Source organism: Rhyacophila brunnea, unplaced genomic scaffold, assembly GCF_057557595.1.
Source record: "Rhyacophila brunnea isolate RB1 unplaced genomic scaffold, BYU_Rbru_1.0 scaffold_22, whole genome shotgun sequence".
NCBI classification, from domain to species: domain Eukaryota; kingdom Metazoa; phylum Arthropoda; class Insecta; order Trichoptera; family Rhyacophilidae; genus Rhyacophila; species Rhyacophila brunnea.
In genome coordinates this window covers 32871110-32888423 of record NW_028232882.1, presented here as the reverse complement: position 1 = coordinate 32888423, position 17314 = coordinate 32871110, and the positions used below count along the sequence as shown (strand labels likewise).

The following is a 17314-nucleotide window of genomic DNA, read 5'->3' as shown; positions in this document are numbered from 1 at the left end:
GAATCGAGTGTTGAATTCGGCTGTTATTGTTATTTTATTACATTATTTGAATAGTCAATTAGTGTAATTTTTATTAATGACAAATACATGAAGTATAATAACATCAGTAGGTATTTGATTTTTTTCGGCAAGGGTTATTGTGTCTTCATATTACATTTCATATTTTATGGCATCAACTAATTTAAGCATAAAGTTGAGTCCACACTGTTTGAAAATATTATAATAATTTTCTTTTTTTTTATTTATTTAATTTAAAGTATTTTTTCTGTTATATTTTATTTTCCATAAAAATTGATAAAAAAATCAATCCCGAAAACTTCGAAATTATGTTTACTAATCCCGGGATTCATAGATATCGAAAATAGTGCGGGATCCCGGCATTGGAATCGCTAGTAGGTACTATATTTTTTATTGTACAATGACTTTGTTCCGCGTACTATGTACGATATTAAAAAGGTTATAGTACACACAAAACATTATAATTTTGAATATCTGAAAAAATGTATTTTTATCTTTAAGTTGTCATTAAAAAATTCGCTCTATGTACCTAGGTACCTACAAACTTATCTGGAGAATGGCCATAAATGAAACTACGAACTACCATAGGACGCCATATTGAAAAACGTCATTCGAATGTCAGATTTTGCCAGTTACGAGTCGTGATTGGCTAGTTTTCGACAGTGGCTCCCCATCCCATTCTCCATATAAGTTTGTAGGCTGTCCTAAAATTTTGATATTTCCGTATTATAAGTAAGTAGGTAGGTACTAAAGTTTCGTAATAATAGAAGAAAAATTGACGAGTCGAGAAAAAAAGTTATTGGAAAGAGATTAAAAAGCCCCCAAGTGAAATTTCTTGAATTCGCCGGTACAGACCTACAACTTATCTGAAGAATGAAAAGAAGTTCTTCTGAAGAAGAACTGTCGAAAACTACCTAATCACGTCTCACAACTGGACAAAATCCAACATCCGGATGACGTTTTTCAATATGGCGTCCTATGGTAGTTCGTAGTTCCATTTTTGGCCATTCTACAGATAAGTTGGTCTGAAGAGGTACCTACCTACCTAACTAAAATAGAAAAGGGCTTCGGAATATCTCAAATTGTCCGTTATTTGTTCTGTGAAAAACAAAATCGTATACATATTAAATAACGCTCACCTACTATATTTTTTGCCGAAATACTATAATTTCTTTGACCACCAGCTATAATTCGATCACAAATAGACGGCAACACTGCCAATTGGGTGTCATAGACAATAATTAATATAAGCATAGTCTATGAAGGGATTTTTGTGTTCGAGGTCATGTGTCACAAAATGTTTGTTTTGATCGCATAACTGATTATTGAAAAAATCTTTGAATTTCAAAGGTATTTACGAGAACTGAACTATAAACAACCATAAAATAAAACTCGAAGAATTTCTCATACAAAAATGATTGATTGCAGTATTCTTGTACAGGTATTTACTGTTTTATTTGTTCAAAGTACGGGGTCTTTTCACTGGTTCTCCGCCACCGCCACCGCTCGCTGTCATCTGTCAGTGAGCGCCAGTGTTGCCAAGTTCAAAATTAAAATTTCAGTAGATTTTGACAAAAAATTCAGTAGATTCCATAAAATATCAGTAGATTTTGGAAAAAGTAGTATATTAGATATAATTTAAGACTATTAAGAATAACAATAACTAATATTATTCATTTATTAGAAACAATGATGATGTTAGTGGGTAAATGGCGCTCTTGGGTAGAGCTACAATGCTTTTTTTGTCAATTTAGAAGTGTCACACATCAAAAAAGGGCGTGCGTAAATCATGTCAAGTTTATTATTAAAATAATCATCAGTTTACTTACAATTATGGAAAAACACAAATATCAGTAGATTTCATGAATTTCGAAAAAAAATCAAAAATTCAGTATATTGGCAAAAAATATCAGTGGATCTACTGAAATTTCAGTAGACATGGCAATACTGGTGAGCGCAGTGTTGTCAACCGAATTATAATTGGACATAGTTATGCAGAAAGTAGCCAGTCCACAAAAAATAAAAAAATGAGATTTGATATAGATCTGATGCGAGAAGGTTTTCTCTACATTCTGCTGAAAATAGCCAAGCCGCAGAAAAAATATTCTTGAAATAAAATACTATTTACAATTTTACATTTTTACATACACTTTTAATAATCATGTTGTTACTAAAGTGCCATTATCTCAGCTTGACATTATTGTGGACTGGCTACATTCTGCATAACTACGTTCAATTATAGTACATTTTGGTTCGCGTACTATTCCAAAAGTTACATTTTCGTCCGCGTACTATTAAAAAAGTATAGTACGTAAAAAATACCACAATTTTGAAAAATTTTATCAATTGAATTCGCCGGTTTGGTTGGGGGTTCATATGTTGCGATGTTTAAAGTTCCGTCAAATGTTCGTACTTCAATCACAGCAAATCGTAATAACGTGAAGAGAGGGACGTAGTCAGTATAATCTAGGTGTATAATATAAATAATATAAGATCTCAGTGTGCGATATTAGTCTATGGACGTGGTTTTGCGTTGTATACCTATTGTAAAAAACTAACGTGACAGTTAATGACGGCGGCCGGTGTTAGCATTTTTCGGTCGTAAGAGGTGTTATAATAAAGCAGGGCATCGGAGTTTCTCGAATTCTCCGTTATGTTTATGTGACAAACAAAAAAACTTTCATTTTTACACGTCCTATAATTTTTGCCGAAATACTATAATGGCTTGGACCGCGTACTATAATTCGATGACAGAGAGATAGCTAAAATCAAAAATGGCGACTGACAGATTACGATGACGGAGAACCAGTAAGGCCTACCGCGCATGAACGATTTACTATCGTACGATTCGTACGGTCAACAATCGAGGAGTTGTAACCATCGTATTGCAATGCAACCCCGCGCATGGACGATCGAGCGAACGGCCGAGTTGAAAATCTGTGTTCAGACACAAAATTTTACACCGATTCGAACCGGCCAGGGCCCCATTGGCAATGCTTTTAAATGAGAGCCCGCGCATGACACGTCATAGCACTCATACATGCACGCACAAGTGACGCGGTCGTATGGAGCGCACGCATACATCGAACCGTTACGAGATCCACATTTGACAGTTCATCGATGCGTACCTATTGGCTTTGCATGCGCGTACAGTCCCATTTTTTCAGTTTCTTTCTTCATAAATTAATAATATATACACCCACATTTTAAAACAGTTTGATAATCTATACAAAACCTCCATATATTATATAATATAAGCTCTACAAAATCCATTTTGACGTTTCTTATCATATCGCGAGCGCCATTTTTCGGTGCGGACTCATATCTTCAGTGCGCGCGCATTGCCTCCGATGTATTATCACGCCATGCGCGCTCAAAAATACTGGCCGGTAATAAATTAGACCATGCGCGAGCAAACCAACGATTGTCCGAATGCTACCGGCCGGTTATGTAATCGTCCATGCGCGGTAGGCCTTAAAAGCACCAAAGCCTGTTTTTAAATTCTCTGAAAAAAATGCATTCCAAGAGCAGGGCAAAAATTATTTTTTCAAACTCTGTGTGTTTAATATTCCCTTGGCTTAATTACAGTAATTATTATCCCCCGTCGACATTGACTAAACTGTACAATTATTATTGTTGCCTTAACAGTTGCATGATCAATTGAATTTATTACATCTTGCCATTTCTGTAGCTCATTCACTCATAATAAGGGCATTCAACCCAGTGTTGCCAACCGTACTATAATTATAGTATTTGTACTATAATTTTGGTCCGCGAACTATGTACGATATAAAACAGGTATAGTACGCCCAAAATACTATAATTTTAAATATCGGAAAAATATGTAAAAAGTTCTAAACAAGATATTTCCGTTCGATAAATTGGTGAAAAGCTTATTTCGCAATATAAGATTTGGATCTCGAAAAACGTAAAAAAAATCCCTTGACTTTGGTTAAAAATGAAATTTCTAGAATTCTTCGTTAAGCATTTTTGGTCGGAAGAGGTACCTACCTAAATAAAAAGCGGTCTCGGAGTTTCTCAAATTCTCCGTTACTTTTTTTCTGAGAAACAAAAAACCTGTAGGTACATTTTCAACAGATGGCAACGCGTACCTACTATTTTTTCCCCAAAATACTATAATTTTGGAGGCTCTGTACTATAATTCCACTTTTAAAAGATGGCAACACTGATACAACCTAGAGTTTTTCGACACCGCAAACAGCTTAAAATTTCTCGTAATAAAGCTCCTATCAGTGTTGCCATATTTTTCTATGCTGATTATGGTACAAAGGCGTAAAAATTATAGTATTTCTGAAAAATATATAGTACAGGAACATTTTTCGTCTTAAATCCTTTAAAATTATAGTATTTTGGTATACTTGGCGTAAAATTATAGTATTTTACATTTTTCGCGAAATCAAAATTATAGTATTGTACTATAATTATAGTACGGTTGGCATCACTGACTCCTATACTAGATATGCTTGAAAATTAACATGCTGGTCTTTTGTACCTCATAACACAGGGCTCGAAATGGACCGGAGCGCACCGGAACGCCGTTCCGGTTCGTGAAATCGGTATAATTATCGCTCCATCTCGTGGAACACATAATTTGACCATCTGAGCTTGATAGGCCATATATAGAAAACAAAACAAACACACTTCTTTTTTTATAAAATACACATAAAATTTGATAACTGTGTTTAAGTAATATCTTCAGAAAGTTCCGAGCGCTCCGGTTCGTAAACTTTTCGATTTCGAGCGCTGTCATAATATCTTAGGCTTCGGCCACATAGGCAGGTGCTTCGCTAGTACTGAGCTAGATGCTATGCTTGTCTACTAAAAACACTACTGCCACATTGCAGGTACAAATTTATTTGACATTTGGGAGCGTTCGAGTCAACAACGATATGTCACTCTCAAAACTAACCAGAAAGCTACTTCTCACAGAGAATTTAAGTTTAAAATTTCGAAAGTCTCAAATTCAAACTTGTTGGGTGCATAATGTCAATTATTCATCCCATGGGTCATTATTCATAACCTCAAAATATACGGTCTTTGACATTTGTCATACTGAAGATACATCCGCCATCTTGCAAAGTCCATAGACAATGGCAAAATTACTAGGTGACACAATAAAAATTACTTACACGTTTGTTCGCCGGGAGACTCACGAGGTGACTCATAATCACGTAGCGAGGCGTGAAGCGTGCAGTGTGGCCATTGCGATAGAATAGTGTGCGTTCATTCACTAAGATATGTCACCTAGCACGTAGCCACCAAACAAGGCACCTGTCTATGACGCCGAAGCCTTACAAATAAAATAAAATTATATAAAAAATCATTGCTTACCTACATTAATTTTTAATTTTATGACTTATTTTATTAGTTGACATGCTAGTTTATAGACACTTCGAATTCTGAGAAAATCTAGCCTATTTCTTTATCAACAATAACTAACATTTTATTTTTGTGAATGACATTGGGAACATTTCAACACAATTTATTTTAAATTGATTCAACGAGTCAATTTCATGGGTTATTAAATGTGCAGATATTGCCAAGATCAGTGGCAGAAACGGTCAGCTGCCATGGACCTCACTTTAGGAGTTTCACAATATACAATATAAGATATCTCATTTTTTTTAAAATGGTCGATTATAGACCGACAACTATAACTTGACGTGCAGTGATTTGATGAATTTATCGTTCGTAATACTCATCTGATTTACATAATTTTGGAAACAGTTTCTAACCTTAAACCTATTGATTTCTTGTTCAACATTCAACACATGGTTGAATTACAAAAATTTACATATGAGAATGTGGCCTTTGTTTGATCACCGGTGGACGGTGGAATTTCATTACAAAAATATTGGGTGCCGCAGATGCCGTCATGTGCTTTTATAATTTTTTTTAGGAAAACAGTTTATTCCATGTCATCATCATCAGGGGCGCGACAACCCGGTGTGGGTCCTGGCCTCCTCCAACAGCTCCCTCCACCTGTCCCTATCCAGTGTGGCCGCTTTCCAATTTGGTACCCCCAGAATACGGCAGTCACTGGCAGCTCCATCTAACCAGCGAATCTTTGGCCTCCTTCTTCTTCTACGTCCTATTGGATTGCTGGACATCACTCTCTTTGCCGGTTCATTGTCATTCATACGGTGCAAATGACCTAGCCATCGCAGTCTCCCAATCGTAATTGATTGAACTGCGCTGCAATCTTCGTACAGCCCATAGAGCTCAGCATTATATCTTCTCCTCCAATTGGTGCCATCCCTGATCGGTCCATATATACGGCGGAGAATTTTTCTTTCAAAGATGTTCAGGGCTCGTTCATTTCGCAGAGTTAATGTCCAGGTTTCTGATGCGTAGGTGAGGACTGGCTTTACAATTATTCCATGTATACAATTATAATAAATACCTTTGTACACACAATTCGTGCTTACGGACGTTCACAGCATTTCCATTTGTTATTGCGATAAATATTTTATTACTTTTCAGAGTATAAAATCTGAATCTGTTTTAAAACTTTTAAAGGAAAGATTATCAAGAAAATATACTTTGATGAATGTGAGTAAGTGCTGTCAGAAGTTGTGCAATATATTTTTTCAGCCGTTGAACAAAATAATTTATTTTCCAAGTTTTGGGAAATGGGAAATAAAATCCAACGGGATGCAAAGTAAATGGAAGACAATTTGTCTTGTTTGCCTTTTGTGAAGCCAAGAAAGTGCTGATTGGTTAAAAAATATATTGGAATTTATCCCAATAAAGTTAGAAATGGACCTCCTGATGAAGACATCACTTCAATTGACTCACTTAAAAACTTAGGGTAAAGGATGTTACCATTAAAATCAGAGTTGTATGATTATTTTATGTTTTACGGAAAAACGGCGTTAAATTTGTTACCATAAAATATATTATATTTTATTATAAACATGATGGTTTATCCAATAAAGATTTTTTGTTTAATAAACCGTGTTCTCAATTACTCAGACTACTTTTATTCGTCAGAATTAAATATTTTCGATAACAGGTATCTCCACAACAACCAACTGAAATGTTTAACTGCCAATATCTCTGAACGCCGTTTTCAGAATAACACTCGTTTTCCGGATATGGGCTCAATTGTTAATTTAAAATTTTCATACATTTCGATGCATCATTATCACAAACTAAGATTACATTAGGTTGGGGTAGGTTAGGTTAGGTTAGGTTTGGTTTGGTCTAAATAGAATGAGTTATAAACTCTCATGACAGCGTCTGCGGCACATTTACCAAATATTGTATGAAAATAGAATGGACTCATCATTCTCGACACATATAAATTGGACACGAGAACTATTGCAGTATCTTCCTATGTATGATAGTCTATGTTTTATTGTTACAGATGCTGGATGAAGTATTCATACCAAGATACCATCCCGAATTTGATTCCGATTGGGGAAATCGCAGTTGGCATGCTGCAAATATTAAAAAATATGTAAAACTACGCCCAGAGGATAACCAGAAAATTCTGTCAACGGCTACAAACAATCAGCAAACACAGAATGTTGATAATGTTTTTTATCTTACTAAAGGTAAACTTATTAGTTCTATGAAAAGTAAATCAGGTACAATATATTCACTTAATACTGATTACAATGCCATGGAGAATAGAAGAAATTCTGTAAAAGGTAACAATAATAATAGTTTGTCAGCTTGTTCGACGAAAGAAAATTTTGATTCTGACATTGTTAAAAGGGAAATACACACTGTATATCATATTGAATCTTTTAATGATGATATAATTGAAAACATATATAATTTGACTGCTTCTCCAGCACAGATTAATATTGACTCTGCCATTATTAAACTTGAAGGTGAGTTTAGTAATGTAGAAAGTGAGAATAATTTTCATAATGAAAGTAAAAAGAATGTGCATAATGATATAACAGATGAAGATCTTGTTTTTTCTCCAGTGAATGCATTGTTGGATACCCCTTTCATTAGAATAGAAAGACAAGACGTTGATGAAGATACTGTTCACATTGAAAGTGAAACTAATATTCTTAATGAAAGAAAGAGACGTACCAGCATTGAAGGCAATAGTAAAAGTCAAGTGTCACCCATGAAGAAGAAGAAATTGGATTGTCAGTTGGAAAAGAATTCGTCAGATAACAAAGGTAGTGATTTTTCTAAAGGAGTCATGCATTCCTTCAATGAAAACAGAAATAATGTTCCTGTTTCGGCTGGTAAGGAAGAGAATTCTGATTATTCTCTTCCCCTCAAAACAGTAAAGGTAAATGTCACAAGGCTCTCAGATGAGAATCGTAAACCGAAGACTTTGGCTTTTTCTCTATCGCATACGAGAGGTAATGATCGTGGTAAAGAAGTCACGCATTCCTTCAATGAAAACGGAAATAATGTTCCTGTTTCGGCTGGTAAGGAAGAGAATTCTGATTATTCTCTTCCCCTCAAAACAGTAAAGGTAAATGTCACAAGGCTCTCAGATGAGAATCGTAAACCCAAGACTTTGGCTTTTTCTCTATCGCATAAGAGAGGTAATGATCGTGGTAAAGAAGTGACGCATTCCTTCAATGAAAACAGAAATAATGTTCCTGCTTCGGCTGGTAAGGAAGAGAATTCTGATTATTCTCTTCCCCTCATAACAGTAAAGGTAAATGTCACAAGGCTCTCAGATGAGAATCGTAAACCCAAGACTTTGGCTTTTTCTCTATCGCATAAGAGAGGTAATGATCGTGGTAAAGAAGTCACGCATTCCTTCAATGAAAACAGAAATAATGTTCCTGCTTCGGCTGGTAAGGAAGAGAATTCTGATTATTCTCTTCCCCTCATAACAGTAAAGGTAAATGTCACAAGGCTCTCAGATGAGAATCGTAAACCCAAGACTTTGGCTTTTTCTCTATCGCATAAGAGAGGTAATGATCGTGGTAAAGAAGTCACGCATTCCTTCAATGAAAACAGAAATAATGTTCCTGCTTCGCCTGGTAAGGAAGAGAATTCTGATTATTCTCTTCCCCTCAAAAGAGTAAAGGTAAATGTCACAAGGCTCTCAGATGAGAATCGTAAACACAAGACTTTGGCTTTTTCTCTATCGCATAAGAGAGGTAATGATCGTGGTAAAGAAGTCACACATTCCTTCAATGAAAACGGAAATAATGTTCCTGTTTCGGCTGGTATGGAGGACAATTCTGATTATTCTCTTCCACTCAAAACAGTAAAGGTAAATGTCGCAAGGGTCTCAGATGAGAATCGTAAATCCAGGACTTTGTCTTACCCTCTGTCGTGTAAGTACTGTAATTTTAAATGCAGAAATAATTTTGTAATGAAGAAACATGTCATATCAATTCATAACAATGGAAAATATTTCAAATGCAAATTGTGCGATTTCAAGACTGCCATCTTGAGCCACTTTCAAGTTCATCACGTAGTGCACAGAACCGTCAGACGTTACCGCTGTGAGCAGTGCGATTACAAAGGCAAATCAAAGAACGCATTACTCACACACAAGATAACACACAACACACTACGCCCCTTCAAATGCGACCAGTGTCCACACACCAGTAAAACCAAACAGCATTTGAAAATGCATAGCAATGTTCACAGCAATGTTAGACCGGTCGCGTGTAAACTTTGCAGTTTTACTTGTAAGACTGAATCTCAATTAAAAGTACACAGCATAGTACACGAAGAAGATATACCGTATTTGTGCGAGCTCTGCGATTTCTCCTGCAAATATCCTGCTAACTTGAAACGTCACATGGTTACACATTCAAATGCCAGGCCGTTTAAGTGTAGTTCGTGTACTCATTGCTTTAAAACAAAGGCTCTTCTGAGGAATCATATGTTAGTTCATATTTTTGTTAAGCCATACGTTTGCAATAAATGCAATTTAGAATACAAAACATTGCAGCGGTTGAAAAAACACTTGAAAGATGTACATGGTGGATTCAAGTGGAAAATTGACGATGATTAAACTACAGCTATTTAAGTTGTCTCATTAGTAGAATGATGTTACGATGTTCTAAAGCAGCGATTTCCAAACTGGGAGGCGCGCCTCCCTGGGTAGGCTCGATATTGAATTGTTATTGAACAATAATGAAACTTGAATTCAATATTGTGACCATACCTAAAATAAATTTTGATTTAAATAAAAAGGATTTCAAGTTATGCGCATTTATATTTTTATAAAAATCAATGTTTTTTTAAAATAAATATAAAAAATATTAAAACGATGAATTAGTCAAAAATCTAAGCGGTCAAAAATTGAAAACTTAATAAACTAAATTTTAATAATAAATATGACATAACATATAATTTAATAATGAGATGACCCTGCAATAAATTCACATTTTATTACATTTTTTTATAATTGTAAGTTTATTTTTTACACTCATGATGGCCGCGCGGCTTAAGCGTTGGCCTATTTCGTCGTGGGTCCCAGGTTCGAATCCTGGGTCTTCCAAGTACACATATTTTCAATTTGTGTATGAGTCAGAGTATGGACCTAATAGTTTGAGCAAGTGGCTGACATCCATTTCTCGTAAAAACAAAATCTGTCAATACAAACCGCCACTCTGTGGAGGTCCATATGATCCTATTAGGATCGGACATGGTCGGAAAAAAAAAGTTTATTTTTGAATTAAAAAAAAATCCTTTTTTGTTTTCAGATACATATTTATTAATTATACAGTTGAAATTGTAAATTATCAAAAAAAAATCTCAAATTGCAAGCTTCGTATTTTTCCGCTAGGTTCACTGCTGGCATGCCTCTCCCCATTAAATAACATATAATAAATCAATATCAATACTGGCAAAAGACGTTAAATCAACTAACGATTACTTGCCAGTAGAGATTGGTGCGTATTCGCATTGACTGAGTCATATTGGGCGGTCATTTCATATTGTTTGTCAGTTTAGTTACAAGATGTTATTTCACTCTTTTTTGTTCCAATGGCTTAGTTTTTATTTATAAAGTTCGCATTTAATTGATATAACTTTATTTTAAGTGTTTGAATTGATAAATGGTATATAGTACATTTTATGCTTATTAGCAAAGTTTTAATAATTGTTCATTACCGACCTTTTGATGTGTTGCTTGAATTTTCGTATAATTTTAATAATTGAAATACTATTTTGTAATTATTACTATGTATCTTTTTATTTTTTTCTTCTTTCGACCATGTCCGATCCTAATAGGATCATATGGGCCTCCACGGAGTGGAGGTTTGTATTGACAGATTTTGTTTTTACGAGAAATGGATGTCAGCCACTTGCTCAACCTATTAGGTCCATACTCTGACTCATACACAAATTGAAAAACAATATGTGTATTTGCCAGACCCAGGATTCGAACCTGGGACCCACGACGCAATAGGCCAACGCTTAAGCCGCGCGGCCATCGAGGGTGTAAAAAATAAACTTACAATTATAAAAAAATGTAATAAAATGTGAATTCATTGCAGGGTCATCTCATTATTAAATTATATATTATGTCATATTTATTATTAAAATTTAGTTTATTAAGTTTTCAATTTTTGACCGTTTAGATTTTTGACTAATTCATCGTTTTAATATTTTTTATATTAATTTTAAAAAAACATTGATTTTTATAAAAATATAAATGTGCATAACTTGAAATCCTTTTTATTTATATCAAAATTTATTTTAGGTATGGTCACAATATTGAATTCAAGTTTCATTATTGTTCAATAACAATTCAATATCGAGCCTACCCAGGGAGCGCCTCCCAGTTTGGAAATCGCTGCTTTAGAACATTGTAACATCATTCTACTAACGAGAAATGGGTGCCAGCCACTTTGCTCAACCTATTAGGTCCATACTCTTACTCATACACAAATTGAAAAACAATATGTGTACTTGTCAGACGCAGGATTCGAAACCCAAGACCCACGATGCAATAGGCCAACGCTTAAGCCTGCGGCCATCGTGGGAGTATGTATCAAACTTGTATAATTATTAATTGTTTTGATTTTAATATTGGTTTTCTCACATATTTTAGATAATGTCTTATTAATAAAATTGTTCATTGCTTCCCTTTTGAGTTACTGGTTTAATTTTCTTATAATTTTCACGATTAAAAATAAATAACTTCTTAATTATAATTAGATCAATTTATTCTGTGAATTTATACTCAAAATTAATTTATTATCAGTGGATTTATTTATTATTTATTGTTTTTTCATGTAGATAATTTAGATGATATTTTATTAGTTGCTCATTACTTATCTTTTGATGGGTTGATTAAATTTTAATATACAGTACTCTCTCAGTAATCCGCCACCCCATAAACCAGACAAATGTCCAATTAGTGAAAGTGGCGGATTAATAGTGCATACATACAAAATATGGTAAAAATAAAAACAAGTATTTCGTAAAAATAGTTTTTTTGAGAAATTTGTACTAGCAAATTACGGTTTTATTTATAATCAAAATGAAGTATTTACTAAATTATACATATTACAACGTTTTTCTTACCTCGTATTCTTATTTGTCGGACTTTTTTGCATTTTGAATAAAATTGAAGGCTTTAGTTAAAATAATAATTTTCTACAAACACTTATCTCAATTTTTGTCAGTTTTGAGTTGTTTGACGTAATGAATTTAGAATTTGAATACGCACATATTCCACTAACACGTATGTCAAAACATACTTTATAACATAATAGATTTAAGCAATTACAAAAACTCGTATCACAATAAAAGACTTTTATAAATACGAGGGTGGGTCAATAATTCCTTAGAAAAAAGCATTAAAACAGTTTTTTTTTTTTTTTTTTTAATTTCTCAACATAATCTCCTTGGAGCTCAATACACTTGGTTAGACGTTTCTCAATTTTTTTTAAACCGTCAGAAAAATAAGTTTTCGGAAGGTCCTCAAAATAAGCATTTGTCCGATCGATGACTTCTTCATTTGAAAAAAAACGTTGTCCACTTAGCCATTTTTTTAAGTTTGGGAAAAGGAAAAAGTCACTGGGGGCTAAATCTGGCAAATACGGTGGGTGGTCGACCAATTCGAACTTCAATTCTTCAATTTTAGCCATTGATCGTAAACATGTGTGAACACGGGCATTGTCCTGATGAAAGAGGATTTTTTTCCTGTTTAAATGAGGCCGTTTTTCTTCAATTTTGTTTTTTAGCTGGTCCAATAAAGATGCATAATAATCCCCTGTTATTGTTTTTCCTTTTTCCAAATAGTCAACGAAAATAATTCCACGTGCATCCCAAAATACAGTAGCCATAACCTTACCAGCTGATTTTACGGTTTTCGCCTTCTTTGGACATGATTCGCCTTTCGCAATCCACTGCTTTGACTGTTCTTTCGTCTCGGGAGTATAGTGGTGTATCCATGTTTCATCTACAGTCACAAAGCGACGAAAAAATTCATCCGGATTGCGTTGCATGAGCGACAACAGGGCTTTAGAGGCCACCACCCTATTGTGTTTATTGTCGACTGTGAGCAAACGCGGCACCCATCTTGCAGAAATTTTTTTCATGCCCAATTTGTCATGTAAAATAGAAATGACGCTACCTTTTGAGATCCCTGTAACCTCAATTATCTCACTCAACTTTAATCTTCGGTCACTTAACACCATATCGTGGATTTTATTGATCATTTCTGGTGTAGTCACCTCTACAGGACGTCCTGAGCGTGGTTCATCCTTTGTTGATGTACGACCACGTTTAAATTCATTTAACCAGTTATAAATAGTTGCAAGTGAAGGAGCAGATGTGCCGTGAACTAAATCCAACTCATTTTTTATTTCCTTTGCTGTTAACCCTTTTATATTAAAATGTTTAATAACAGCTCTAAACTCAATTTTCTCCATTTTTGTAAACAAGCAAATTTTTTTTTTAAATGTACGAGAAACACACAACAACCCGACCAATCTGATTGAAACTTCGCAGCATACTGAATCGGTAGTGCCGCTGCATGAAAACAAACCGCTTACAGTACTAGTCGCGCCACCTGTCGGCTTTTCTAAGGACTTATTGACCCACCCTCGTATTATAAACTCGTATCTTGAGTTACGTGTTTGTAAGTATACAGAATACTGAACTCCGACAGATGATTATACTGAAGCTCTTTCTCGTAAGTCAAGATACGTGTTTACTGCAGTAATATGACTGATCGGTCAAAAGTATAGTGCAATAAATTGAAGAAACATAACAGTTTTTTCATTAAAATATGTGTAACTATTCTAAATGGATATTTCCTAGAAGAAAATTTATTTCTAAATTAAAAACTGAGAGAATAAAGTTGTTATTTGCCTCTCCTGAAAAGTTGTGTTTTTTGAGATATGTGTTTGTAGAAAATTACTGACGATAAGTACTTCTTTTTTAATGTTTTAACGAATACCGGTATCATAACCGGTATTCAATATCAAAATACCGAAAACCGGTATTGACATTTTCATTCGGTATTGCAATCCCTAATTGGAAGGAAGAGCAAAAAAAGAAAATTCTCGACATTGACTTTGGAATTTGGACAGATTGTTTTTTCTTGTGTTGTGAAACCAAACTAATCGGGAAGAAACCCTGTTTCCTATTTTTATATGCCCATTGTATCTTTTTTACACGATAGTTGTCTGGAACCTATCCAACATGCAAAAAGAGAATTAGGTGTACCCAGGCCTCAAAATGACCGGAGCGCCGTTCGGGTTCATAAAATCTCCAAAATTATCACTTTGTCTGGTGAAAAAAATTATTTGATCGCCTGAGCTAGATAACAAAAAAAAATCTAACACTTCTTTTATAAAATACATTTAAAAGTAAATGACTATGTTGATATTTTCGTATAATTATCAAGCGCTCCGGGGTTTGTACAATTTTTAATTTCGAGGGTTGGGTGTACCTTACTTCTTGAAGTCCTTGTTTGTTAAAAGAAATTAAATTTAATAAAATGTTTTTTTATGTTTGTAATGTAAAATTCTTTCTTTTCATGACCCATCTTAATGTATATGGATCAAATATGATTAAAAGTATAGAAAAATCGTTTGTATTATTTATATAGGTAGTATTTCAAATAAATTTAATGCGAAGAGTTGGCATGGCACCCTTGGGAATTGGTTCAAATTTATTTATTTTTACGTACAGTGAACTTTACAAATTATAAATTGAAGACATTCACGACATTGCACATCGAATATCACTGTCTTAACTCGTTTGAGTCGTTGGCCATTAGATATAATTAACTTGTTATTTAAATGTGGTAATTAAAAGGTTAGCAGTGATTGTGATAACAAATAAGTGATCACCATAGCCATAAGGGGAACAGTCTGTATTTTGTAATCGCCTGAAGCAGACGAATATAGCATCGTCATGCATCGGCGCATTGAATCAAGATTGTCTGGAATTTTTTTCCCGATAAACCCGTGGTGCCCCTGAACATTGCTTGCAGCGTACACATTGAGTATCACTCAAATATTTTATATCGTTTTTAAAGATTAACTCGGCAAAATTAAACATTTTCTGGAACATAGCGTTTTCCAAATGGGTAAAAATAAATGGTTCCTACTATTTATAGCAGCGGCTGAACCAAATGCTTTAATAGAGAGGGCTTCCCTCTTCTGTTATTGCCATCTTCTATCGAAGGTGGGCGAACAACTTGCAGAACAGAACACCTCCCTACCTTAGGTCAGTCGTATCAGATCTCTAAGTGGACATTGAGCCACTTACGGAGGTTGCATAGCCAAGAGAATCTCCTTCTACTTACGCTTCTGCTGCCCTGCATTATGAATCAAGGTAAATCATACCTTTAATTGCAGAAAATATGGCCGAAGTATCCAGTTTTCCTGTGCTTGATAGTAAAAACAGCGAATTGCTTATGCGTCGATGACATTGAGCTACTTTACAAGTTACAAGCCAGCGAATTTACAATCTGCTTGTAAATTCGCCCAGTGTCATCATCGAACTAGCTAACAAGCAGATTGCAAACAATCTATCTAGCTTGTTGGCTTCTGAGCGAGTGGAAATTTTTGTGTGTCATCATCACAATCGCACTAGCTTACTACTCGCCCTCTTTTAAACTCTCCGACAAGCAGCTTGTAAAGTTGCTCAATGTCATCGACGCTTTAGATAAGGACAATTAATGAGGATTTGCTACCAATCTTATTTATGTTACTTGAGCAGTGGGTAGGTAATTTTTCTGCGGTTTATTGGATGCACTACTCAATTGTCACCAAAATGCATTTTAATTATACAGAGTCAAATGAATACCGTAAACTTAAAAGGGTGTGAGTGCCATTTTCAAAAAAAGTAGGTAGAGGGAATTTAAAAATACATTCAATTCGTACAACCTACACAATTTTCTGGAATTTTTAAGAATTATTTCCGGGCATCAGTGGCACTTGTACCCTTCTGTAGGACATTGGCCTTGGCACATGCTATCCATTTCCTAAATAAAACCGTTCACAATTTCTGGCACTTACAGCCTTATAAGTTTCCGGTATTCAAATAATTGACTTTAATTTTTTGTACTTAATATTTTTTAAATGGCAGCACTATGCAGTTGTTTAAATTCTATATTGTCTATGACATATTATTATCTATGGTCTATGATCAGGGGCATGCCACTCAAATATACCTACTGGTTCAAAGTTGTCTCTCTCTAAAGTAATATTCTGTCTCTCTCTATCAACATGGTGTAGCTGGCGGGCTTCTTTTTTTAAATAATCTGGTGCATTGTAATATGGTAATAAAAAGTCAAAAAATTGATATAAGTATTATTTTTATTGCAGAAATATAAATGTACAACAAAAAATAATAGTACATAGCATGATAAATGAATAATATTACATAGCATGATAAATGAATAACATTACATAGCATGATAAATGAATAATATTCCAGACATGGTATATAATATTACATTATCACAAAATCATGACAAATATAAATTTATCAAATACAATGAAATTGTGAATTACATTAGGATTTTACATATTTCAATTAATTTAAAAAACTGATTATTGTTCTCTGATCAACAGCATTTAAAGAACATGATGTTATGGGATATGAGATTGGGGAACATGGTTTATGGGATATTGATTAATATTCAAAATTAATTGTTTATGTTATTTATTATGGTTAATTTCGTGTTAATATTTTATATAATAATGAATGTTCGTTTATTTATTTAATATTGCTGGGGTATTACATAATATTTAATTATTTTTGAGATTTAAACAATAGGAAAACCCACTTTAAATTTGTACTACCGTACCAACCTACCTACTTATTTTAGGAATAAATCATGGAATATATCAAAAAA

The 17314-nt window shown here is 34.2% G+C and overlaps 1 protein-coding gene across 2 annotated transcripts; it reads left to right on the top strand.

The window, feature by feature from the left end:
* The first annotated feature begins 1291 nt into the window (after positions 1 to 1291).
* Positions 1292 to 15023, top strand: LOC147070478 (uncharacterized). 2 transcript variants are annotated; one of them, XM_085949473.1, is made up of 3 exons: positions 1343 to 1459; positions 7409 to 7598; positions 11693 to 15023. In XM_085949473.1, the coding sequence occupies exons 1-3, from the start codon at positions 1433 to 1435 to the stop codon at positions 11734 to 11736; spliced, it is 261 nt and encodes an 86-aa protein (XP_085805599.1). In that variant the 5' UTR covers positions 1343 to 1432; the 3' UTR covers positions 11737 to 15023. The 2 variants fall into 2 exon arrangements, with proteins under 2 accessions (XP_085805598.1, XP_085805599.1); XM_085949472.1 differs by lacking the exon at positions 11693 to 15023 and having other exon boundaries at positions 1292 to 1459; positions 7409 to 11147.
* The last annotated feature ends 2291 nt before the right edge of the window (positions 15024 to 17314 follow it).